At 36.0% G+C, this 26,998-nt stretch overlaps 1 protein-coding gene across 8 annotated transcripts in view; it reads left to right on the forward strand.

Moving 5' to 3' along the window:
- arid3c (AT rich interactive domain 3C (BRIGHT-like)) overlaps window positions 1-26,998 on the forward strand; it is an 82,833-nt gene that overhangs the window by 16,994 nt on the left and 38,841 nt on the right. For 6 of the 8 annotated variants that reach the window (XM_079606471.1, XM_079606470.1, XM_079606474.1 and 3 more), the window contains exon 3: window positions 2,504-2,590. The exons of the other annotated variants lie outside the window; for them this stretch is intronic. In XM_079606471.1, coding sequence (XP_079462597.1) covers window positions 2,504-2,590 — 87 coding nt within the window. The remainder of the gene's footprint in view (window positions 1-2,503; window positions 2,591-26,998) is intronic. 8 annotated transcript variants of the gene reach the window in all.

Genomic DNA, 26,998 nt, shown 5'->3' on the forward strand with positions numbered 1-26,998 from the left:
TTTTAATGTGATGTGGTATCACAAGAATATCTGTGGCAAGAGCTCTTTTCAGTCGCCGCATTCTTTTCCTCCTGATTATTTTCTTTTTTTCCCTTTGTATTCCTGTTTAATAGTATGACAAAAGACAACATATACTGCACATTTGTGGTCTGCTCTCCCGATTTAATTTACGATATATCACACATGAATGATTAACTGTAATTTACTAAGAATCCCTCAAATCTCCCAAAATCCTCACGTCTCATTCCAGGTTAGTTTTTACACGGATGCTTTAAAATTTAATTGTTTCTCCCCTTTTCATTTCTAATCCCTATTAGCAGTGTTTACTGGAAAGTTTCTACACAGCAGGTAAATAGAATATTGTTCATGTTTGATTATTATTACTCAAGTCAATTCTAAAGTTAATAAACATTTTTGATCAAGACAACGCATGTTACATAATGTAGACAAATATTACTACAGTGAAATTTAACCCATCCGTAATATTCTTGCGGAACGAATCAAGCTTTTGGGGTTATTTATGGTCTGTATTAGTTATGTTAATGCTTTTACACTTTTAAGTTTCCTTTTAATGTTCAATGGTTGAAGGGTGAGTGAGTAGAAAAATGTCACTTCATTGCACCCAGTTGTTATAAAAAAGCTTATTATTGCATTCATAGATTGTTTACAGTTACTCCCATAATTTGCACAAAGCGTCATGGGGTGTATGAAAAAATTGGATAAACCGTTTGTAGTCAACAAAAGCTTTAAGGGTTCCTGCTGAATAAAAGTTTGATAGTTTAATGTTTGGAAATTAAGAAATTAAGACTGTCATAAATATTAGTATATAGTATTTTTTTATTGTACAGGGAAATATATAAATAGTTTAATTATGTTCAATATTTTATTTAGTAAAAATAATAATAATTTTATAGTCAAATTGATATGTAATCACAACATTTTTGGTCAAATTGTGCATCCCTACGAATTTGTGTTTTCAAAAATATTGATATTTCGATATGTATCGATACTGAAATATCTGAAATGGTCCCAATACCCCTTTTCTGCATTATTGATACACCGATACCAGCTGCGTGTTCTCACACTCTCTTCTCTCCGACGGCGAATAACACACACCTGCCTCCTTATCTCATTCGCTCCAATTGAATAGTGCTTGTTTTGCGAATAATTTTAGTAATTCCCGCAGGTTTCACTTTCACACCAAGAAAACGATACCACAGAAACCGGAAATTCTCGGCCAGCAGCATGTGTCCAAATTTCAATCTTAATCGTTCTATTTTCATCAGAAACGATCTGAAACCAGGGCTTTACTTGTAAAATACCGAACCTGTCCTTTAAAGTCACAGCAGTCTAATATTCCTGCTGCTGTCTTACATTTTAATCAAAGAAGAAAATGTAAAAAGACAAATCAATCCATGCTCTTGTAACTAATTGTAAGCATTAATCTGTATTTCATTTTTACAATGAAGACTATCTAGTGTCATTTTTACATTTGATACTGGACTTTTTACTAATCAGTGTTTCTTATATGATTACTAGCCTACAGTTATACCCACCTGAAAAATTATTTAATTTGTCTCTTTATTCTAATCTTTTTATTTGTACTATCGTTTGCAATTTGTTAATTTGTTCTTATTGTATTACTGACTGTTTACTTGTCTCTTTTTTTTGTAAATTTAGTTCAGTTTCAAGTAAAGCATCCCTGTGCTGTGTGTAAGCTATAGTGACAAAATGACCAAAATGATGAGAATAATAAACTAAATGAATTCTACTGAACTTTTTTTTTGTTCGTTACTATTGTGCTTCACACCTGAATAGGACGTGGTGTCAGATGTGTCGTCTTTAAATTTGCTGGAATCATCATTGTATATTTAATTATAATAACTGATGATTGTGCTCTTTAAGCTGAATAGCATTTTGAACCAAATCGATCAAGTCTATTTGACATCTTTGTGTTAGTTTTGTCTGTTTATGTAAACTGTTAGTGTAATGCTAGTAGTAACACCCTTTTCCTCAGCAGTTGAATCATTTATAAGATGGAGGGTAATCTCAGCCTAACCCATTCAGTCTGATTCAGCGACACATGGGGCTAAAGATCACATGTAACATTAGTAAATTAGCTTGTTGCTTAATCCCACAGGAGATTTTTGGATAATGGAGCACAGGCGGCAGGTTTTGGGGTTGAAAAAAAAATTGAAGGAAAAACGTGAATAGACAGGGAGAAGTATGTAAGGGTAAAATGGGGATGGAAAGAAAAATGAAAGGGCTGTTGTCTGAGGATATTAATGCAAATATAAAATTGTATGGCTAATCCAACTCACTTGCCTGTTAGTACAATGTCTGCTACTAAAGCAACTAACACCAGAATGTTTTGTGTTGTGACCTTTACTTTGTTTAAAACAAATGCCGTCTTTCATTGCTGGCTTCATTAGCATGAGTCAAATGTAGTTCTTTGTACGTCTCTCAGCCCGTGATTTCAGTTTTGCCCTTGACATGTGTTCAGTCAGGCCAAGGCAGCGGGCCAGGAAGGAAGCTGAAAGATTCGAGTGTTGCTTTCGGTGGCGGTGGCTCTTCTTCTCTGATTCAGGAGGTCAGTAATCACCCCCACCCCCCATTCCTCATCTCTCCATTCAAATTGCACGCACACCCCCTTTTACTGGCCTCAGGCCTCTCTGTAACAACCCCTCCAACCAAACAGTAGTGGCAATCTGTTTCGATTATAGTGTTAAAGACAAAGACCATTTTTCTGAGCAGTCAGATGAAACGATAGTGTGCAATCTTTGTACAAACTCTCCCAAGTTATTTAAAGGAACAGTTCACTCAAAAAATAATTTTTTTGGTGTGGGTTTGCACCCCATTGGCTTTTTTCAAATTTTTCAAGATATCTTTTTTTTTTTTATGTTGCATAAAATAAATAGAGTCATATAGATATGGGACAATATAAGGGTGAGTCAATTATGAATGAATGTTCATATTTGGGTGAACTATCCCTTTAAATGTTTTAAGAGGTAGATGTAGAACACATACACTTTTTATTTAAACCCTATGAAACCACTTAATGTAACCTGATTCATTTATTTGAAGAAAGAATTAATTCAGCAGCAAAGCATCAACAAGCCACTTGAGACAAAGTAATGTCTGTCCTAACTACAAAGTGTGATACTATCAAGGTCCAATTTAATCCAGTGCTGAATTCATGAATAAGTGCTACTCAACTGACCGGCCAGTGCCCTACATAGTTCACAACCCACATGCGGCATAGAAGGCCTGCTTTGTTTTTAATGGTCAGCAATGAATTCAAGGGTCAATTAGAGCCTGAATTCCACAGGCATGTGATACAACATTCCCCACCTTCATGAAAGAAACCTCAATTACAGCAGACGCTTTAATGCAGAAGACAGCTCTGTTTTAAAGCCATTGATCATTTCACTCATTTAACAAGAGCCATTTCAGTACTATTGCCATGGATGTCATTGACTTCCACGCCTCCGTGCTAAAAGATTCGCAGGTCAGTAAAAGAAACCTCTGCTTGCTGGTGCCATGGCAGTGAAAAAACGGGGAACAATTAATAGTTGAAACAGCATCAGATGCCTCTGGATCCTAGGGATTGTTTGTTTTACAAAATTTGCCCTGCACCCAATTCCTTTCCTGTTGCTGTAAAGATGATTTATCAGGTCTGAAGGGAACTATGAAATATTTGAAATGAAAACAAGCTTGTGTTGTGTTTTACTCATAGGGTTTGTGTTTTTTCCATCTGGTTCTGTTGTTAAAGAAGGCCGAAACCTATAATATTTTCACATTTTAAAATTAAAAGCAACAGTAAACACTTACAGGAGGGGGGAGGGGGGGGGGGGTGACAGAGAAATGTGGTTTGTGAAGAAATGGGAAGAAACATAACGTGGGTATTTTTAAATTCGTCTCGAATGCCTGGAGTGTTTTGATGAGGTTTAAGAAGTCCAGTAAATTCTATTTTCAATTTCTAGTAGTTTTTGAGATGTACATGTTATTGTAGTGTAGTTTTCTAATGGTCTTTAAAGAACATATAGCTTGGTATCACTAAATGCAGGTTGTCAGTGATTTATTCAATACACAAGGTGAATATTAATTTATAAACAGTGAGATGCATTTATCACTATATAAATATACGGCGTCATAGAAAACACATCTGAATTCAAGAAATATTCATATTTTCTAGCGTCAAAGACTAAGTTACTCCAGCCGGAAATCAAGGAACACAAATGGATTGTAACGAAATTATGTTTTTTTGCTGCCTTTTATTTGAATTACGGTAACAACAAACTGTTGAACCAATCCAATTCCAGCTGTCAGCAGAGCAAAAAGAAAGTGGACTCTGAGCTTCAGTGCACAATAAAGTAAAGAGCAGGGGCTGCTTTTGTCCTTGCCATTTGTGGAAGATTTCAATATTGTGTAAGAGCATCGGGATCCTCTGATAGTGACTATTGAATGTTTGTAGCGCATGTGTACCAATTACACTTCATTTTCTGTTTCATTCTATTCGGAACTCGGTTCCATTTTATCAGCACTTCCGCAGAGGAAGGGACAGCTTAAAATGGGCTTCTTGCTAAGGGTGCTCCAATTGATCAGCTAAGGGTCGCTATCAGCCGATAATCGCTTCTAATCACTCGATCGCGATCTCTCAATTTGCCGATCTCAGAAACCAATCTCAGGCTGATGACGCAAAAAGACGCATACTTGCCGTGAGAGGTACGGCAAAGCCTACATGACATGCTTGCAGCGGTGCCGTCGCAGTCTCTATCCGGCACTTGTTAAATAATTATAATGTTGAAGGTGAGGTTCAATTCATACATCTTTATTAAATAACTTTTGACAAATTAGTCATTTGAAAACTTTCTCTAAGACATAATTTCCCAAACAGCACGAGCGAATCTGTGCTCTCTCTCTCAAAATGTGCAAATGTCTTCACATCGCATCTCCACTATAAGTGTAACGCTGATCCAGAGATGAGGAAGATGAAGGTAGGTTTCAAGAATAACAGGGTTTATTTAACAAGAAACTCCCAACAATATAAAACCGTGTGCTGTCCACAAATAACAACCGACAATGAACTGAGGCTCCAAAGGAACTTAAGTAGTGATATAAACAAGGTTCATAAGGAGGCACAGCTGAACTAAGAGAACTAATCATATCAGTAACCATGACAACTCATGTGTGGTGGGAAACTAAATTAAGGAAACACATGTGACTGAAAATAACAGACTAAAAGTCCATGAAAGTGAAACTAACTAAACAGAACCGTGACAATAAGCGTAGCGTGCTTAAACCAGTCGTGTTCGCTCTCTAAAACACTCGCACAAAGCGCACACACTTAAAGCAGTCTCAAAAACAGCTCGCCAGTATCAAATTAATGCACTAATGGTCAAATAAACACAAAGGTACAAAATTACTGTCTTGGGGAGTGTAGGGTGCTGCCCCTTTAAGGACGTTGTTCTGTGTGCACATGTGATCGCCTAGGTAGAAAAAAAAGAACTGAACTGAACCGAACTGTGAGAAAGCCATGTTGATGCTCATGCCGATTTTCTAATATTCTATAACAATTCAGATAAAACCTTAATAGTCTAAACTATATATTCCCAGCGTGGTGAGTAACATTTTGTTGTTATAAGTGTATTGATAAAACTATGAAGATCGCTATTTGCGATTAGCGCCTAAACGCCTAATGCTATATTAGTTTGTTTATTATATTTGGTTTGATATTTATAGTTTAAATTTCCTATTGAAATATTCATGCAATATATGTTGTATTTGTTTGTTAATTAGAGTTTATACGTGTTGTAATAGCCTACAGAGACTGTTTTATAGAAATCTGTATTGACAGTTGTATCACACATATGTGATAGTTTCATGCTAATATATCACATGTGATATTTGCTGTACCGGATATCTTTGATTTATAAGTATATACTTTAGTTTAATGTTTATCATCTAAGCAGATGTTATGTTTTGTAGAAATTTATTGGGAGAAGTGAAAATTACTAATTGTGAATTGTTTGTGTTTACAGTTTGACCGCGCACATACACAATACTTCTAACTACAACTAAATTGCAACAAAAAAAACGTAATGTGTATATTGTGAGTTCTGCACAAGAGGAATAAAGAAAACCAAAAACAAGATTCAAATTAATGTTATCATTTTATGGGTAACAGGGAGTATCCTCGTAAACACAGTCGGTTATGTCTTTAGTGAACGTAAACAGTTGAGAAAGAAAACGCATATTTAACAGTATATTGGATCCGTGCATAAACTTTGTGCATAAAAAAGCGGCAGAAGCCTAATAAACCTGCTACTGTCTGTGTTATTAATGTTAATCAAACAATAAAAGATAAAGAGAAAAATCACTCACTGCTCTTGACTGAAGAACTTTCGTAACTTCAGTTGTAATGATTATTATGTATTTAATTTATTCAGGGAAGACTATTCAGTGTTATTTTACATTGTATTCTTTATTCAATTTCTGTAGTATTTCTTATGTGAACACAACTGTTAGGCCTACCTGAAAAAAACTTAAAGCACTGTATTTTTATTTTGTATCTTTATTCTATTTAATTTATTTGTGTTACTGCTTGTAATTTGTTTACTTGCCTTTTTTGTAAATCCAATTTAAAGTTTGAAATCAGGCTTGTACTGTATGTTTGCTTATGTGCAACAACATTGACCCATTGTAAAAACAAAAATGCATTGTGTGACCAAACATTTAGGTGACATAATTATTATTATTATTATTTTTTTTATTTTTTTTGGAAAAAGTCTAAAAAAAATACTGATTGGAGCATTTCAAAAAAATAATGCTATATGATAAAAAGAAGGCTTCAAATAGACTCCATGATTGTTATCGGTGATCGGTATCAGTCGATACTGCTTCCTGTGATCGGTGATTGGCCCCAACAATCCTGATTGGAGCACCCTTACTTCTTGCATAGGATGCTGATTGCATGCAGATTTGATATTTTGCTATATTTTTTTGCATAAATTATTACTGCATAAAATGATTATGTAGGATTAATAATTTAAAAAAAAATTTGAATGTATTTTCTTCTTCAAATTTTAGTGTTTGTTAGCTTACACTTTTTTTCTCCCTCTATTTGTTTCACAGGTGAGAATTGTTTTCTTAAAATAGTATCTATTATCCAGCTAGTATCTAACTTATATACACGTGAGCACAATTGGATTAATAGAGCTTAAAGTCATATCCGTGTAATACTCTCATTTCTGGTCCCTTCCTCCCTCAAAGTGGTACGGGGAAGCAATCAGTCAATTCTGATTGAAGTCCTCACTAAATCAATAGAAACCAGATATATCTCTTAATGCCATAGATCCACAGCTGACCTAGAGAGCTGTACATCCTCACTTTGGTTTGTCCGGCCTATCTCTAACCAAATAGACATCTCTAACCAACAGAGCAAGTGTCTGTCAACTTGTTTATACGGTGAAAAAGCAGTAAAAGTTGTGCTGCTGATATCACAGATAATGTAAGATGATTTTTCTTATACTAATAAAAGTGCAGCCATGCATAATTTTTGTGTATTGATGAAGCTGTTGGGGTCGAAACTTGTCCAATCATGATTGGCTGCTTTTTAACAGTGTGGTCAATGTTATCAACCAAGGACATTATCCACTTCTCCGAGGATGAGGTCTAATGAAGTTAAATAGAATTTTGACAAGATAATGGATTTGTTTTCCTTCCTTGATTCCATTCTCCCCCTCAGCGCTCATGATAAACTGTGTAGAAAAGAAGTAAGAGGGAAACGGATTATTCAAGGCTGCTCACAAGGGGGATGAAAGATCAATAACGAACCCTTTTGACAAAAAAGAAACATCCAGTGAAGACCTCTATAATTTGGGTTTGAGTTAGATCTTAGGCACAGGAACTGAATTCTTCTTAGCTCGTGCGCTAGATCTGGCCTCTCCGTAGGGGGTGATCGCTGACCAATAAAAATTTACAGCACATAGCAGAGAGGAAGTAGCTTGTACAGCGACCTTGCTACACAATTACGTGGCGGGGCACACTACCTTTTAAAAGTTTGGGGTTAGAACGATTTTTTCACGTTTTTAAAAGAAGTCTCATGTTCACCAAGGCTGCATTTATTTGATTTAAAATATATAGTAAAAACAGCAATATTGTAAATTATCTATATTGTCAGACCATGTTTTATTATTAATATCAAGTCAGAACTGTGGCACTTCCAAATCAAGAAAAAAAAATGTTACTGTCACTTTAAGATGGCTCCCAGAGAAACATGATCCTCTCTAATCAGCATTTGCCTCTGTGAAATCTAGCATAAGCTTGCTGACTCTTCGTTTCTGTTTAGCATAAGCAGAATCTGATGACCTTTGACCTATTTGTAGACCTCACCCCCTCTCATCGCCATAAAACTAGGCTTGCTGTGCATAGATTCCTCACTCGGTCATTGATCATTAAGGAGATCAAAGGGTTAGTGAAATCAGCCGTGGCACACACTATCCCGTAAGGCGATTGGTAGAACTAACCTCTCGTTCTTAAAACCTGTGCGATAGTGTGGCATTTGTCTAATTTGAAATATATGGAGTAAATTAAATGGATCCGCATTTCTTAGGAAGGTGTGATGTCTATCGTTGGCGTGTTGTGTGTGTAGATGTGTGTATATATAGTGCTCACCTTTCACCCCTCATCACTCACCGCTCAACTGTGTCTCCACATAGCTTCAGTGTGTATTTCTGACAAGCTCATGTTTGTTCCACTTCTTTGTCGATTGCAGGAGAAATGTGCCGGATTCCTCAGAGCTGACCACGACTCATATTCCCTCTCTTCAATAATTCAGAGCTAGTGCCGTAAAGTTGTTACTTAAAGGCCTCTTCTGTCAGTGTCATTTTGTTGGCTTATACGTTGCGGTCCTGCTGTGTATCATCTGCTTAGACAAATGTTTTATGATAAACAGTAAATTTGACAGGCCAATGCTGTTCCCCAGATCATTTCCAGATGGTCTTTACAAGGAGAAGTGAGCGTGACAAGGATTCTAAAGACATAGTTAAGATTATAACAAGTAAATGCATTGATAACATTTCAGCTACTATGTAGTGCTTTAAACTACTACTATATACTGTATATACTCTAGCGTTCAAAAGATTGAGGTCAGTAGGATTTTTTTTTGTTAACGCTTTTATTTAGCAAACATGCATTAAAGTATTCAAAAGTGACATTAAAGGCTTTTGTTACAAAATTATTTCTATTTTTTTTTATTGTTCTTTTTAACTTTTTATTAATCAAAAACAAAATCCTAAAAAACTTTTTTTTAAACGTACCGGGTACCGACCCCAAACATTTAAATGGTGTATAAGTGATGTAAGGGAACTTTCGATGCTTGATGGGTGTTAGCAATGTCTTCAAATAAGAACTATGGTTAATTACACTTCTTCTTTTTGCCTGAATAAGAAATGCTAAAGAAGTTGTGATAATATTGGTTTTAACACTAAATATTTCAGTTAGTCTGTGGTATCATGATTCCACTGATATCAGCATATTTACAATAAGAGAAATGGTTTTGGTTAGCATTACATTTAGAACATTCAGACCTATTAGATGAACAACACGGATAGGATTATTTTTTTACCAAAACACTAAACAAGAAAACTTGAGTTGTGTTTGAAGGTATAATTTGTGGTGATATCTTCACCATCTGCTTTTGCAATTCTAGTTTGACCCCCTCCTCTGGCAGGAAATGGCATCCCCCACTGATGATGTGGCACTTTGAGTCATAAATTGAATAGCTTGGACCCCCCTCCCATTCCCCACTCCTGTTTCTCCATCCCTTCATAGTCCCCTTCCTCTCTCTCTTCTCTCTCTCTCTCTCTCTCTCTCTCTCTCAGGACAGACCTTTTTTCTTTAATTATTTATCCATCTTAGTTGTATGGCAATAATTTGTTACAAAAGAGCCCAGTGGATGTGTTGGTTTAAGCCCCGCCCCCTCGGCCGTATGCTGTGATGTGACAGTGCAATGCTCCCTTTGTGATCGGTGACAGGTGAAGGGAATTGATGAGATGAAGCTAGCGATTTCCTTCCATTTAAAGACTTGCTCCATATGTCCATTGATTTATGGTGTGCTTCGTGATCATCTGTTATATAAATTAGGTTATTATAATGAAGTTAAACTATTGCAGATGCAGGTTAAGTACAGATTTAGAAACTAGATAGCAATTAGATGAGTTGTGTGCCTTTCTGATAGAGCTTATAGAATGATGGAATACACCTAAAGGGATAGTTCACCCAAAAATTTCAATCACCTTACCCTCATGTCATTCTAAACCTGTATGACTTCTTTCTTCTATAGGAAACAAAAGAACATATTTTAAACATGCCAGTGTTTTTTGGGGTTTTTAAAAAAATATATATACTGGAAGTCAGTGAGATCCAATGTTGTTTGTACTTGTTCTTTAGAATATCTTCATTTGTGTTCCACTTAAAAAAGAAAAATACAGGTTTGGAATGACATGAGAGTGAATCAATGGTGATATAATTTTCATTTTCAGGTGAACTATCACTGTAAAAAAGAAAAAAAGACTTCACATAACAAGTCAGAATTACTTTTAGATGTCATGATCACATGTCAGCACAGTATATATACCGTACTCAGGAAATTTGCATTGATAAAAAATTAGTTTGCGTTTTTTTAAAGGGTAGCCCAGTATGTATGCTTTAAATTAAAGTTGCTGGTTAACAAATTATACTTTCAAATTATTTTCGGATTTTGTATGATACAAAATGAGGAGTAGTCATTTTTAGACTAGACATGTAGACACAGTCATGTGCCTCATCATCTTTTACTCTACTGGCGTTGTGTTAACGTCAGCATTATTGTATGAATTGCAGAGCTTGCGATGAACACACACACAAACGCACTGCCACCAGTCACACAGTTGACCCACTTATAAGGTCTGCTAAATGAAACAAGACGTGACTGAGGGATATTCGCTGTATCCTACATGAAAAATGTGTCTGTCGGAGCTGACAATACAAGTACTAAGGACAGAAATGAAACTCCAAATCCTTTAAACCAAACAAACAGGTTATTAGAAGGTTAGATGGCTCATAATGTAGAACTGGCTTAGGTTTGTTACCTCTGGCTCTGTGTGTAGTATCTACATGTAATGCTAATACCGCTAATGTCATTGATGTTGGATTGGTTTGGCTAATGTAATGTGGTCTGCTTTAGCATTTGGTCAATAAAGATGGCTCTGTGTGGTATGGTAGCCATCTTGAGCCTGGCTGTCAAAGACCATAAAAGGTTAGCTCACACAGGAGCTGCACTGTTGATATGACAGAGCCCCCTTGCCTTCAGTGCGCCACAAGCTGTGGGAAACACCAGCCCCTCCTGACACACTCATACATACACAAAACACACACACTTTCTCTCTCCCTGTACTACACACACACACAAACACACCAAATCTTATAACACAGAGCAGTCAACACAAGCTCATCCATCACAGATCTATTCAGGGCTCCGGCTCCCTCTTTGTTCGCGAGGGTTGGCCGCAGCCCAACTTTACTCTGGGTGAAAGTGATATGAACTTAGTGCTGGTGGTCTCGGGTAATAAATTCGACAGATGCAGTGATGCTACTGCTCGTTGGTACTTGTAAGCACCCAGTATCACTGGACTGGATATCAACATCATTCAGTTTCCCAGAGTACGAGGGCAAATGAAAGTTGACGTATGACGGTTGACAGATGACGTAACCAAAATAAAAGATTGATATAACTTGCTAGTCCTGCCCCTCCGTTGATTCAGAGCATGTAGTGCTGGCTAAAACAACATCCCCTGCATTGCTTTAGTACTACAATACTAGTGAAAATTATTGTCGTATCCAGTGTTCATTGTTGAGAACTTGAGCAAGGATGCATTACATTTAAATGTTTTTTACATTGTTACAAAAAATATATATTTCAAATATATGCTGTTCTTTCTGTTTATCTAAGAGTCTTGAAGAAAATGCATCACTGTTTCCACAAAAAATATTACGAACCACAACTGTTTTCAATATTGATAGTAATACAGCATATTAGATATGATTTCTGAAGGATCATGTGGAATAATGGCTGCTGAAAATTCAGCTTTGCCATCACAGGATTAAATGCGGCCTTGGTGAGCTTAAGTGACTTCTTTTAAAAAACATTAGAAAATCTTGACCCCCAACTTTTTTTCTTTCTTTTTTTTTGGAATGTGTAATCCAAAGACATATTGTAATATGTAATGTATTTGATGTCCTTGTTTGTTTGGAGTTTTAGATCTCTACTAGAACCACCAACCTCATATTGTTCTTTCAGTTATACACATATATATATATATATATATATATATATATATATATATATATATATTATACAGTTTCTCAAACAAATTGTTTAAAAAAGATAATTATATGTGCTTATAATAATAATAAAGTAATTATAATAATAAAATAATAAAGCTAATAATAAAGTTAAAAAAATGGGGGGGATTGATATTAGTACTTCTCTAAGAAATAAATGTAAATAGTAATCTCAACTATTCATGTCATAAAACAATTACCGTTTCAACCAAGTAAACATAAACATCACATACAGCACAGTTAGTTTTGATTGTTAATGTTAGCTCCAATTGAAGTCTCATGCAGAGCCATTTTTGATCTTTTGAACATGTATCCATGAGTCTGGAATCTGGATTTCTTAGTTTTACTGCTTGGTCGTGCTGTTTTGCATTATTTATTTGTACAGAAAGAACAGTTTCCAACTGCCTCACATTGGTTACCTATGATTTATTCACATAGCTTTATATTGGTTTAAAGGCGGATATGTGCATTTCCATCGGCAAGGTTTGAGTTATACTACCATTTTGATTAACTGTTCATGGACCCAAGTGTATTAGAGCCATATGGCACTCATGAAGAGCACATTTAATGACTAATCCACTCTGAGTGCTGAATTTAGAAATCAGTTCCTGCTAATAATCTACAGATCTCAGAGAGATATTGTTTCATTAATGGGTTTTAACGACCACAGTTCCTTGTTAAGATTAAGAATTATATTTTTACAGCGATAAAATGTCAAGTATTCAGTAGCATTAGAACAAATGGGGTTTTTACATATTTGAGAAGCCCTAAATCTAATTTAAACCTGGAACAAACAGATAATTGTAAGATTTTTAAGTTTATTTTAGATTTTTGGCTTCCCTGTAATACTTATTAAATAGTGCTCCCCATCTGTATGTACATTCTGCAATAAGCTAATTTTCCACTATCGGAACTTGAATCTTTATTTAGGGGGTTTCTCAGCAAATATTTGTATATATTATTTATTTAATTAATCTTTTTTTTTTCGATTATCTGCCCTTGTTTTATGATCAACCGTAAAATGACATTCGTGTTCAACAGTAAACAAATGTGACATGAACAATGTCAACCAGTGAACATTTACGTACTCTTGTCCTACACCTCTATATCGATCTCTGGCCTTAAGTAGTGTCCAACAGAGAGGTGAGATAACTGTAATTCCATGCTCCTGTTCTTTTCTGGCTGTTATCTCAGTCAGTCCTCTTCAATAGTGTCATGTTTGCTCAGCTTCTCCAAAAGCAGCTGCAGCTGCCGTTGAATGAAGAAGCCATCCGTCATAATGGGGGAAATAAAGCAGGCTCATGTGCCGAGAGTCTCTGTCATCCCCCCCTCCCACCCTTCAATCCCCCTCTTTTTCCAAGGTCTGCGTCACACAACACTTTCTCTGACCTCTTTCCATACTGTTTGTTCACACGCGTGGCCTGCTGACTTTTCTGGCAGCGTTTACTTGGCCTGGCTCCAGCTGGCTGACGGTGCTGCAGCAGCATGCAGACAATCTCTTACAGATGTCTGGAGACATGGAGTAGGATTCAAGCTTTAGAAATGAAATGAGGAAACCAAGAATGGAGAGGAAGCAAACAAAGCACCCAGCAAATTTCTTTTTGTGTGTAAATATTTGTATGAAAATAAAAAGATTTAACAACTGAGACATAAACTAAACAAGTTTCACCAACATTTAATGAACAGAAATGTAATGAGTCTGAACAAGGGTCTGAACACTTTGAATACAGTGCATCTCAACCTCATGGACTGAGCCAGATTTGACAGGTTTTGCTGAGAGATGTTACTCCATTATTCCACCAAGGCACTTGCAAGGTTTCAAACACGTCTGAGGGGACACAAGGAAAATCAGCTGTCCTTCCTGTCTCCCTGTAGCACCGTCTTAAACGCCTTACATTACGGACATTGCGGTTTATTGCTCTGTCCACATCTGCAGTCCTCATGTCACGCTGCAGCAGGACTATGGCATGTTCACGGAGGTGATCGGGGAGCCTGGGCATCTTTCTCCTGGTGTATTTCTGAGTCAGTAGAAAGGTCTCTTCAGTGTCCTAAGTTATTGGAACTGTGACTTTAATTGTCTACCGCCTGTAAACTGTTAGTGTCTTAAGGACTTTTCCACAGGTGCATGTGCAATATTGTTTATGGTTCATTGAAAAACAACGGAAGCCATTGTTTAAACCCTTTCCAATGAAGATCTGTACAACTTATATGGAGTTTACAAAATTTTCTTTAAAATACAGTATCCTGAAAATCGTGTCTTTAAAAAAAAAAAAAATTTTGCTGAGTTTGTTATATCCAACTTTATCTGCATAGACTATTATTCACATAAAGCAATGTACACTGCAAAGCCAATCTCAACTCCCTAATTTTTTACATTTTGTTTCAAGGTGGATATATAAGTCCAACTGTCAACTTTATCCATTTATATACAGTAAACTCGCAGTCGCATATGGTAAAATATATTTTATAGCATATCTCAAACGCTTGATTGCTTGTAATGTCCCAAAATGTAAGCAATATTATAGCTCAGCTCTAATCTGCTAAATGCTACCATAAGGCATGAAGATTTTAAGATATTATAAACATTAACATCATGATTTTCTTTAAATACATAAAAAAGCTGCTTTTAAACAATGTGTATTGTTAAAAGCGCTATACAAATAAATTTGACTTGACTTGCCTTGAAATTTGACTGAGTAAACATAGACGAAAAGTCATACTATGGGTCAAGTTATTTTTTTATTCAGAACAGTAGTTTGTTTAGGTGTCAGTAAGTTATTTATTTATTCTTTTGAAAGAAAATTATTTTGTTTATTCAGTAAGGACTTGTAGGCCTATATTTTTATGCTACAAACGATTCTATTTCAAATAAATGCTGTTGTACTTTCTATTTATAAAAGAACCCTGAACAAAAATCTTGGTTTCCACAAAACATATCTCAATTTGATCTCTAAAATTTAAGTTATGATTCGTTACTGAAATATATCCCCTCCAGCTGTTAACCGTTTTGACCAGATTATTGAGTCAATGATTTCAGTTTGATTTGTTATAGTGAGTCATTCAGGTAACAACATGAGGGTGAGTAAATAATGATTTTTGGTTAACTGTCCCTCAGTTAAATTCTAGTATCTAGCAGTATTCTTGTCCTTACATTCCCCCCACCCTTTTTTGCTTTGTCTGCTTGCTTTTGCCATCTCCTGTATCTTTTTTAGTCTTCTATTTCTTTCCTCTGCCTTCTCTGTTCCTGTCCCCGTGTAGCTGCTTAGCACGAGAGGGAAGGGTCTGGCTGACAGATTGAAGGGACGAACGGGGTCAGGGGGGTTAAATTGAACAAATCTGCCCATTGACGTCCTGTCTCCTCCACCCTCCACTAATATCATTATTCCCGGGTGTCAGGGGGCGAGCGGACATGTCGCTAAGGCTGACAGCACAGAGGCGAGGGCAGCCACTTACCACAGTAGACCTCCCACTATGGCAGGCTCCTTTTGTCGAAGGACCTGTCAGCAGAGGCAGAAAAAGAAAAACATTGAGTCCTCTGTGTTCATCTGAGTAAATACATGCAGAGACACACGGGGTTGGAGGGTTATGGATTGCTGGTCTTTGTCTTTACTAGAAGCAAGTGAAGAGGGGCGCTATGAAGGCGTGGCTTGGGAATGTTTATCATTTCAAAGTTCAGTTTTTTGTGAAATATTTGGACTTTCCCTCTGCCTTTTTTTTTGGGCTAGTATAGTATTCAGTGTAGTTGAAGCATGCAAACAAATCAAAGATCACACACAGATCTAAATAGATGCTAACAAAGCAGCTTTGCGCAAAAATGCAGAGTATAAAAACCAAAGTAAAACTTATCACTAATATCGAATTTAAACAGCATTTTAAGAAAAATGTATCAGAAATCAAAATTCAAAATTACGTTTTTATCACGTAACTTGAAGACAACCATTTTGTGACCTGACAAGTCAAGTTGTTTGTTTTTGGATTTGCTTTTGGTGTTTTGTGATTTGTTTGCATGCCTGTCAGTTTGCATTCCTGCTTCACAGATTTGTTTGTCTGCTTTTAGATTTGGTTGAGTTTTCTGATATGTTTGCATGCTTTGAACATCTCAGGTATATACTAGTAAGAACCGGATCACTGGTACAGGATTACGGCGTAGAAAAGCCCTGCACATTTTCTTAATTACGACTCTGACATTTATTGGATTCACACACAAATGTTAAGGCCCCAACAGCACAGGTCTTAAAGTCACTCTTGAGGCCCTTAAATGGGATGCTGTCTTTTTATAATCTAATTCTACACTGGACTAGCAGGATTTATTTTTGTGTTTTGCTCCATGTTCAACTTTTTGCAACCCATTGAATCGTTATTAAAATGTTTCTAGTAGGGCTGGGCTAAAAATACCAGTTTATCGGTTTTAATCGATTCTCATTTTGATGAACCGATATCGATTCTTTAATCCTGAGAATCAATCTTTTAGTCTATGCTGTTTTCAGTTGATGATTGAACAAAACTATGTAGCACGCCTCCCATCCAATAAAGCACAATAACTTTTGTGCTTTGTTACTTCTGATATGAAACAAAGTCTCAGCTTTCAAATTCTGTCGATTTTATTATGAAAATCAAGCAATAAATAAATATATCTAAATGTACTTAACCTGTTCCTCCATATTCGGCATGTTTTTACAACAGCCACCATGTACATGTGAACATTCTTATGTGTTGTTAAAATGCACATAGCCTATCCAAATCAGTTCATTTGAACTTTTAATATATAGTAAATATTATAAACACCTTAATACAGTGAATAATCCACTTCCGATCATATTTTGTTTTCTTGCAAACAGCAGTTGCTTGTGAATTGTGCTCTATCTTTGTACTTCTGAAGAAGTGGTCTGCACAAAATGTTTGGTTGGCGGTAGCAGAAGTTGGGCTTATGACACCATCTAAACCACAGGGTAACACAGAAGAAAAGTGGACTTCTTTAGCCTTTAGATTCCAGAAGTTTCAGTGTCAGGCCCTCAATGGGATGCAGTTAAATGACCGTTCAATTTGTTGTTCTTCCCTCGCTTTACTCCAACCTGCATTGCTCTGCCAACTTTTGTGTTACAAATGAGCCGGTAACTCACCTTTTGCCATGGTGGAGCATCAAAGACCAAGACCTAATTATCTGGTCTCCATCTCCAGGGCTTTGAGTGCTCTTTTGGGAGAGGGGAGGCCTCCCATTCCATTCCTGTCTTTTATTGTGTTCTAATAAGGAGCAGTGAGAGCGTGTTCAAACAAGCAGGCTGAAGAGCCAGACAGGGAGGAAGACCTGAGTGTTTCTGTGTTTCGAGTGGAACCTTCCAAGGTGTTTGGGTATCATTTAAAACTTCAGAAAGCTTTTTACAATGTGAGATGTAACTTTCATTTTTCATAGGCACTATGAATTTTAAAGCCGCAACCTTACAATCTCCCGTCATCTTTACTAGATCCAGACATCGTTTTTTAACACAAGGTCTGAGCGAGGTGGGTCAGAGTGCCTGACATTTTGCAGCCAACATCATAAGTCTTCATTAAAGAAGGGAATTACATTGAGTTTTACCAAAAAAGAGTCCAACCGTAAACATCAAAGCCATGAAATAAAAACCACTGGTAGCCATCAGTCTGATTGGATTCCTTCTTTCTCCAAACCGACACACACACACACACACACACACACACACACACAAAAACATCCCCCGTTTGCACCTCCAGACTAGACACCTCCATTATCACTGCTAAGTTAAGTATTCACTGAGAAGCAATCAAGCATGTGGGACATGTTTATGGTTGTAGCAGGCAGCATTTGACTCGCCTGTGTGTGGGTGTGGTTCCTGGAGAATTGGGAAAACTGACCAAATCTCTGGTCTGGATTGTTGTTCTGGGCTTTTATAGCAGTGCAATTAGCCACAGTCTCATCCTGTAGCCTCAGTTTACATCCTCCATTTGGAGTTGTTCCCATTCATGTGAATGAGGCTTAGATTTCATTTGAGAAATGTCTGTTGACTTTTTCTAAGAAAAGTCTGTTGTGCTTTCCTGAACTTAAGTGTGTTAATCTTTAATGCAATGAGCATTTCTCTCAGATGTATAGTAAATATGTATATTATTTTCTCTTTAGACAGCTGATTGTCTTTTCCATCTGGCTAATTTCCACCCTAAACTTCTATATTATGTACACACAGAGCTCAGTCTGTTCTCGAGAAGCCCATAATATTATGTGTATTGTGATAACAGAATTGCTTTAATTATTATAGAGGCAAGCACGGTGTGTTGGTGCTTTGGTTTCGGAACTTCGTACTAGCTGCTTTTTGCAATCTAACATAGCCGATGTGGTACTAGACTGAAGTAAATTACTGTTGCTCACATTCCAACGCTGACAGAAGCATATTGACTGGTTTCCATCCTCTGCACAGCCACAGAAGACATTATCTAGGCTGCTGATAAGGAATTCGTATGTCCAGCTTTTCCTGTGTAGACATGAATGGTAAATAGTTTAAAAGCACAGAGCATTGATCATAAACCACAAAGTTAAAGCATTCCCAACCATAGTAATGAATACAATCCTTTACCAGCTGATTTGTGATTGTGTTGGATGGAGACTTTTTTTCACAATAAATACAAAAATAAACTTGAATGCACAATAAACAAATCATTGTTTATCAGTTAACCTCGGTTGAATTGCACCTTGTTTGGAAAAAGGTAAACATCTTAGTTGTATAGGGCCATATGAAATTATTATTATTATTATTTTTTTATTTTTTTATTTCCCCCCAAAATTCCATGTTGTCCTGTTTAATTGTTTCTGTTTTTAATGGTTTAAATTTAATTTAATAATCCAAAAAGTTTGTTGCATTAATTGAATAATTTGTTAAAGTTTAAACAATAATAGTGCCTGAAGGCTGTCTGAGAGTTCTTTTTGTCAAAATGCCCATCTTTGCAAGTATCCGTGTAAACACTGTCATTTATGTGAATGTAAAAAGACAAAGTTTAGAAGGAATAGTATATTGGATCCGTGCATTTAGTCTTAAAGTGACAGCAGCCTAATATACCTGATGTTATATTGAACAACAAAAGAGAGAAAATCTCTCACTGCTCTTGATGAATCACTTTTGTAACTTAAATATGAATAAATGTATATTTAATTTACACGGTAAATTGACTCCACTGACTGTTTAATTGTATTCAGTAAGTTTGAGAGTTTTTTTTACTTAGGCTACTATTAGTTATTTGTGATATTGAAATTAGTGACAAGAATTATGACATTTAATGGTATTTAAAAAAATAATATCATAAAAACCTTATTTAAATAAAAAATAACTATATATATATATATATACCGTTATCGTGGAACAAAACTACGCATATTGTGATACAAGATTTTAGTTATATCGCCCACCCCAAAAATGTATCATCAAAAATTATGTCAATCAAACGAATACATAAAGCTTTAATAATTTAATCTTTTAAAATGTAATCTATTGAAATTTGAATGATTCCTTTAATTTTTCCTTGTGTAGCAGACTAAAATACACCACATATTCTCACAGAGACATGCAGAACATGCAGAAGACTTCATATTTAAATAGCAATCTTTGCAGTTTAATATTCACAAACACTAGTGCATATTACAATTTTTATTACATGTACTTTCTTTTTTATTTATTCTTTTTTTATTTTTTTTATTAGAGACACATGACTTGTGTTTTTTGGGTTAAAGTGATGTAATAATAATAATTTACTCAGACCTTTGTCCTGAAATACTTCAGCTATTCATTCTTTTGGATTAATTTGTCATTTCAGTTTGTTTTTTCCTTTGAAATCTGCTCCTGTCACAGAAAATGAACATTAATATGTATGTTAAGGTCATGCAGAGTTTCCTTTTGATAAAATTGTTAGGTGACAGGCTAAGAAAAAAGCCCTGTTTCTTATCAGGCAATGATGCATGTAAGGCTTTCCAGAGAACAGTATGTATTATGAGAACCGATTGTGATGAGGTGAGGCATGTTTTATAATGATGTGATTCTCTATAAAGTCATTATGAAGCTCAAACCTGTCACAGAAATGAACAAAACACCATGGAGCTTTATTGTCCTTGCTGCTCTGCTGCATTTTTCATGTATGAAATGTTCTTTCATTGTGATGGTGTATTGCTGTTCTTATTGTTATTAATAATTGCATTTTGAAGACTTAGATTACTCAATCCAACTGAAGCAAGACATTGTCCCTGATATTTTTGGTTAGCATTAAAATCAGAAAAAAAGTGACTTTCTATTTTTTATTCAAAGGCCTGATTCACAAAGCAGGGGGACTTAATTGTTGTGTTAGGCCAGTAGTATCAAATGAAAGACATTCTGCTTGTCTCTGCCTACATTTACATGTATTCAGTGCATAATATGATGAAAGTCCACTCATTTATGGTCAGCTAGGTTAATATTTGAGTATAAATAGTTGGTGTTATTACGTGAAGCAGAGGTCAGTGTGTACTTCAGATAAAGATAAAGTTTTTTTTTAGGTTTAATGGTCTGTATGAGGCACATGAATGAATATTTTATCACAGCACATTAAACCACCCTCTGAATTTAGGAGTTAAACCATTAGACAATTTAAAGCTGACTGCTAAAGCAATGGCCCCACTCACACTCAATGGGCTGTTGACTTTTATACCGGGCTGGAGGGGATAAAATAACTTTGTAATGTAAGCGTGTAAACTTTAAAAGCATTGAATTCTCTTTTTCTGAAAATGTATAAAAAAAAATAGTGCATTTCACAATACACTTTTTATTCCAATAATCTGAGTTGCATGAGTCCTGACAGAGCTACCCTGTGAACCCTTAAAAAAAAGATAAAGGTAAGCGGCAGGCTGAATGAATGCTTTAGCTGTGCTGTCATGTTACTGGCCTCAAAAACACATGTATGTACAGAAAGCGGAAGGCTTTGATGTCACTAATAATGCCTAGAGTCACTGGGTTTAAACAGCAGCAAATGATCTTTGATGGCCTATAGGCTCTCATTAGTAAAAACTTAATTAAAACATTAGTGGAGCAGAACATATTTGCTCTGGGAACATGTTTTAATAGAGTGTGTGCAATTTAGGGTGATTCAGTGCTTTACAAGTGGCTAACTATTGTTTTTGTAAATACAATATTGCATATGGAACAGCTGTATCCAGCAGTATAAATGATGACAGGCATTGACACAAAAACAAGATTGTGATTATGGAATCAGAGTGTAGGGTTGCAATCACACAATTTGGATATGCGTTATTCCAGTTATTCTATTCGACAAGGCCAATATTTCTTTTAGACATATTATAGAGGGTTTTTTGCTCATTAAACATAGAAACTAAACTCCGTAGTTTTGTGAACAGGGGCCCAATGCAGGGATTTGCAGGCCATTGAACTTTGTCTTCATTGGTGCTCTGCCCCACTAGTATTTATATTATATGAAAGGGGCCCAGTTGAAGTGTTTCAGAGTTAAAATATAGACATATGACGTGTTACATCTCTCCAATGGGGGATGGGTGGTTTTTCAGGCTCCTGCAGTTGTATATGGTAAAAACATGCTCATTGTCATTTTGTTAACCTCTTCCTTTTTTTAGAACTGTAGAATTGAGGTGTTTGAATATTATAGACATATCTAATTGAGTTGAGACCTAGAAAGTTTTAGGATTAAACATGAAAAATAAATAATAAAGTAATGATCTGTTACACAAACTTGTCATTAGTAAAAGGCAGACATACCAAATACTGAGACACTGGAATTCATGTTCAGTTAAAAAAAATGTTATGTTTAAAATATAGAGGTATATCAATTATTATATAAATTTAATAATAATGTTTCTGTTTAAGTTTCACATGGTGGTCTTTGTACGTTGTGCAAAAGACACAAAATGTTCATACAGCTGAAGGACAGAAAAGTCATGTGTTAATGAATAAAACCTGTCATTGATCGTGTTATCGTTCATGTGATAACAGCAATCAAAAATTGTCTAGCTGTTAACACTTATTGAAAGAAAAATGCCAATTTGGTCATAACTGCTGCTCCCTTATCAACTGAACCATGTGATGTAGCCATAGTTGCAATGACACTTTCTTACCCACTTCTTCATTTTGCAACCGTTATTTATAATTACCGCTATCATGGTTTCACATGACTGTAATGCTTGTCAACATAAATGTTGAACATATCACAGCGGTTTCTCACTTTATCCTCTCAGTTGCTGCTATATACTGTAAGGAGACTGAGTAATCAAACAGGATGACCACACACAGACTAAAGTGTTTCTCTCAACGCATGCACGAAAACAAATGATCTTTTCCGAGGCACATTGCCGTGCCACTATTCTGTCCATGAGAATTAAGACTGAGAATAAATAATTAGGACTGTTAACAAGGGGCCTTAATAAAGCATGAAGAATGACTGCATTAATGCAGGTTCCTTCATTATGTTTTAGATTTTTTTAGAAAAGCTTTAAGAAGTGCTGTACATGCCCAGAAAATGCTAAAAGATGAAGGATCTTTAATGTTAGGTCAAAAACGTGTTTTAACATTCTCAGTGTTCTTGGAAAGCAATTACTACTAACTATGCATTTTCCACACTTGTCCAGACATCACATGCTTTTCATTTAGTGTTAACCTTTTTCTTTTGTCCCAACACATTCATTCAGGACAGGAAGCATTTCAGGGGGAAACAGAATTAGCTGAGGACATTAAGCACAGCCTGCATTCTTTACAGGCAGCTAGCGTGAAACAACATCACAATATCAAATGCTTAATTGTTGATTCTCGAACACTTATTAACATTTTAATTCGGTCAGGGTGTTCTTTGTGCCTGCTCAGGTTAGTCATTCAGAGGAACTGGCTATAATTTAGCATGTGGTTTAGGTTCTAGTTGGTTGTGTCTTTTGTGTGTTTATGAAAAGATATGGTGATATGGTCTCCTTAAAGTCTTATTATAATTGAAAATAGTGATTAATGTTCACAAATGCTCCTTTGTTTTAGCTTCTTCGGTAAATCTAATGAACCGGAATTGGAGTGAAAGGTTCTAGTCATTTATAATGTTTAACTGCATTGTACTGTCCCGAATTGATGCAGTACAATTGTTATAGTGATTTTAGTGTCACTTTACATTAAGGATGCACAACATATCGATATTGGATATTTAATTGTACATTCTCATTTTCTATATTTTAACATTTAGATTGCCTTGGCTGCTGCCTAACGCTCACTTAGCTCTATATTAAAATATATGTTTTATAATATTTTAAAGTCATATTTGATACAAGTAATTTACTAACACTGTTAAATGTAGTCTTCTTTTGCCAATCTTAAAATTAATATCGATTTTTCACATTGAAAAAAAAAAAGAAAAGAAAAAAAGGTATTCTATGATTTAATAATATTATATAAAGTATTATAAAAGAGTAATACGCCATTTATCAGGCCATATTTAGATTTATTAAACAATGTATGTTTTAAATTCAGAGAGACTTTAAGCAAACTGCTTCTTTTTTTTTATAGTAAAACCACAATTCATGCATCTGAGCCTGTGACAGAGCACAGAACCCATAACATACAGTGAGGGGGAGGGGGAGGGGGCTCATTTGAATCAGACCTGACCCCTGTGCATCAGCAAAACTGAAATATGGAGCAGCTTCCATGCAGCCGGGGAACGAAAGCCCTCATTGTTTGGGCCATTGAGTGCTTCTGCTGAGGTTGCATTTGCACTATTCTGTGGATGTGGCCTCGTTCTGCCATTTGTGTTGTATGCAATGATTAAACATTTGCCTGCTTCGTTAGTCCTGCGTTCGGCATGCATTATTGACCTGAGCTAGAAGGAGCTCTCTCCTGCCGTACAGTGAAACTGAATAGCTAGCATGTTAGCATTACAAACTTTCAAAAGTTACAAATGTATAAGTAGGGAATTCAATTTGTTTTACTTGATCCAACAATAAAGTGTGAAGTTAAATAGGAAAGGATTCGGGGTTTGGTTATAACGATCACACCTGTTTTTGCTGCTAGCGGGGCTCTGGGTATTAGCTCTATTTTTAATGACAGTGCTGGACATTCCAGTTTTCATGTGGGGATAATTAGAGACATGGCCTTGGGCTTGGAGGGTAAACATCACACAATTACAACAGGATGGAGGAGGGGCCCCAGTCACTGGACGAAAGAAATGATGAGGGACAGAAAATTTTAATGACGGGATGGTGTGGGAAACGGCCAAAGAGAATCAAGATCCTATGAGCTTACGCTAACTGCCAAACTCCGAAATGAAAGCTTATGTATATGTCCAGACAAACAGACACTGTTACTCAGAACAGAACTGAATGTTCTGTTAAGTTCCCTATAGCTGTAGCAATGTTCATATCAGTTGTAGGATCGGATTCTAAATGTGCTCGGTGGCAAAATTGCACACAGGCATTCTCAACATTGTTTTCTGAGGCTGTCACTGGACAGAGATCAGGGCGTGGCCTATTCGTGTCAGCCGATCATACTGTGTCTCTTCCCTTCCATTGATTCTCATGTAGATCATCAAACTAACTTTGTTTTCTTCTCTCTCTCTCTCTCTCTCTCTCTCTCTCTCTCTCTCTCTCTCTCTCTCTCTCTCTCTCTCTTTTTGGGGGGGGGTTTAGTTGTCAGTATCAATTGTATCATGTAAATGGTGGAAGTCAGTGTTTGAATTACTGGGTCGAGAAGGGTCCGCCCAACTCACATCTCATTATTATTATTAAACTATATTCCCACATAATGTGATGAATTATATTAATTTGTGTCATTTATCCGCTGTATTTATAACACTTTATAAGAATGTTATATTAATATAGCATTAATGTACATTGATTTGTTTTGTGTGAACTGGGAGGGGAATCAGTTTAGTAGTTCAGTAAGTGTGTGCGTGTGTAGCTTTGTTTAAACATAAATTCAAGCAAAATAATTACTTTACAACAATAATAAAAATAAAAAAAATTAAAAAAGTAAAATAAATACATTTAATAAATCGAATTACCGGTAATCAAAATATATTTTTCAAGATTCTGTGGTAGACTAGACCAATATTTTGGCTTGTAATTTGTGTGACATCTTTACTCACACAGATGCAGATAGCAGGAAGACTCCTTGCATCCTCATTACTGTTTATTGCATAAATCATGCCTGACCCTTGTCTTGGCTCAAACACAGGTGAAGGCCAGAGATGTAGCTTCTCTTCCTCTCCTGTCATGTCTGCATTAGAGATCACGGTACTCCCCCATAACACACACACACACAACTAGCCCTTTATTTCCCATGAAGACCTTGAAGACCATGATGGCAGGCAGATGACATTATTATCACTACAGAGCCCGCTTCCCCTCAGCTTCAGAATAAAACAAAGCCCTCGTCTCTCACAAGACTGTGCTGAGTCTATTTTTCCATAAATTAATGATTGGGGGAGGCGATCAATATATCAATGGTACAGTCTTTATGTCAGCAGCCTCTCTTTGCGTTTATGCTGTGTGGGTCATCGCTACAGCATAATGATGCAATTATTGATTAGCATTTAAAGGCAAATCCATATGATATATTTTCTCATGGCCTGTTTTCGGTCTATTTTCCCAACTAGTACTGGATACATACTATACATTTGATCATCAGCATGGCTTTTGTTGTAAGTGTTTTTGAAAAATGGTTTGTGTTTCAGCCATGTGGTACATTATACCACAAAAACTTTAATATTTATGACAACAAAATTTATATATAGTTATAATTATATGTAGTCATCTATAATTAAAAAAACATAATGGCATGTTTTTTTAGCTTGACTGTGGTGATGGTTTTGTAATTGTTAATGTTGTTAAAAATGGCAAATGATTAGTGATCATATGGTTTTAATTATCTGCATTTAATGTTGGTATCTCTGAAATTTTCATTCATGAGTCATCCACTTAATGTTTTTGTTTTTTTCGCCAGGTGGTGTAGTTTTGTTTGTCATTGTATTATCTTTCTGGTGTAGTCCCAACCCCTGATTGGTAATTTATCATCGGATTGCCTGATGCGTTATGAGCCATTTAATCTGAAAACATGACTCCTACACACATTTCTTTTTCATGTAAAGAAACTATTTGGGTGTGGGCGCCATCCATCAAACACACGCCCAACACATTTGTCACATTAATTGTACTCAAAAGGCGCTCTTTTGAGCCCATTTATGGGGACACATTGAATAGTTGAATTAACCCAGTGTTGAATTAAATGCCTAGAAGCTTGCTTATCTATCAAGATTAGATGTCCCATTTTTGTAGGTAATGGGAGACAGGTGGAATGTTATGTTGTAAAACCTGGTTTCATAAGAGCTTATGATATGTTAGTGTGGGTCGTAATTAATTCTGAGGGAGCGGCGAGAAATGACATGTGAAAGAGGTCTCATACAGGTCTCATCAGGAAAAAAACATCATATAGTATATATCTCATGATAAAAGATTGACAGCAATAATAAGATGATTTGGCCAAATGATTTTGTGTGACTAAATCTGTATTATACAGGACCAGAGGGCATGTGGCTTTGAAGAAGCAAAGATGAAGGGGAAGCTGGTAATAATAGGGCTGAGTCATTGTATAACAAC

The sequence above is a fragment of the Phoxinus phoxinus genome (assembly GCF_949152265.1).
Source record: "Phoxinus phoxinus genome assembly, chromosome: 3".
NCBI classification, from domain to species: domain Eukaryota; kingdom Metazoa; phylum Chordata; class Actinopteri; order Cypriniformes; family Leuciscidae; genus Phoxinus; species Phoxinus phoxinus.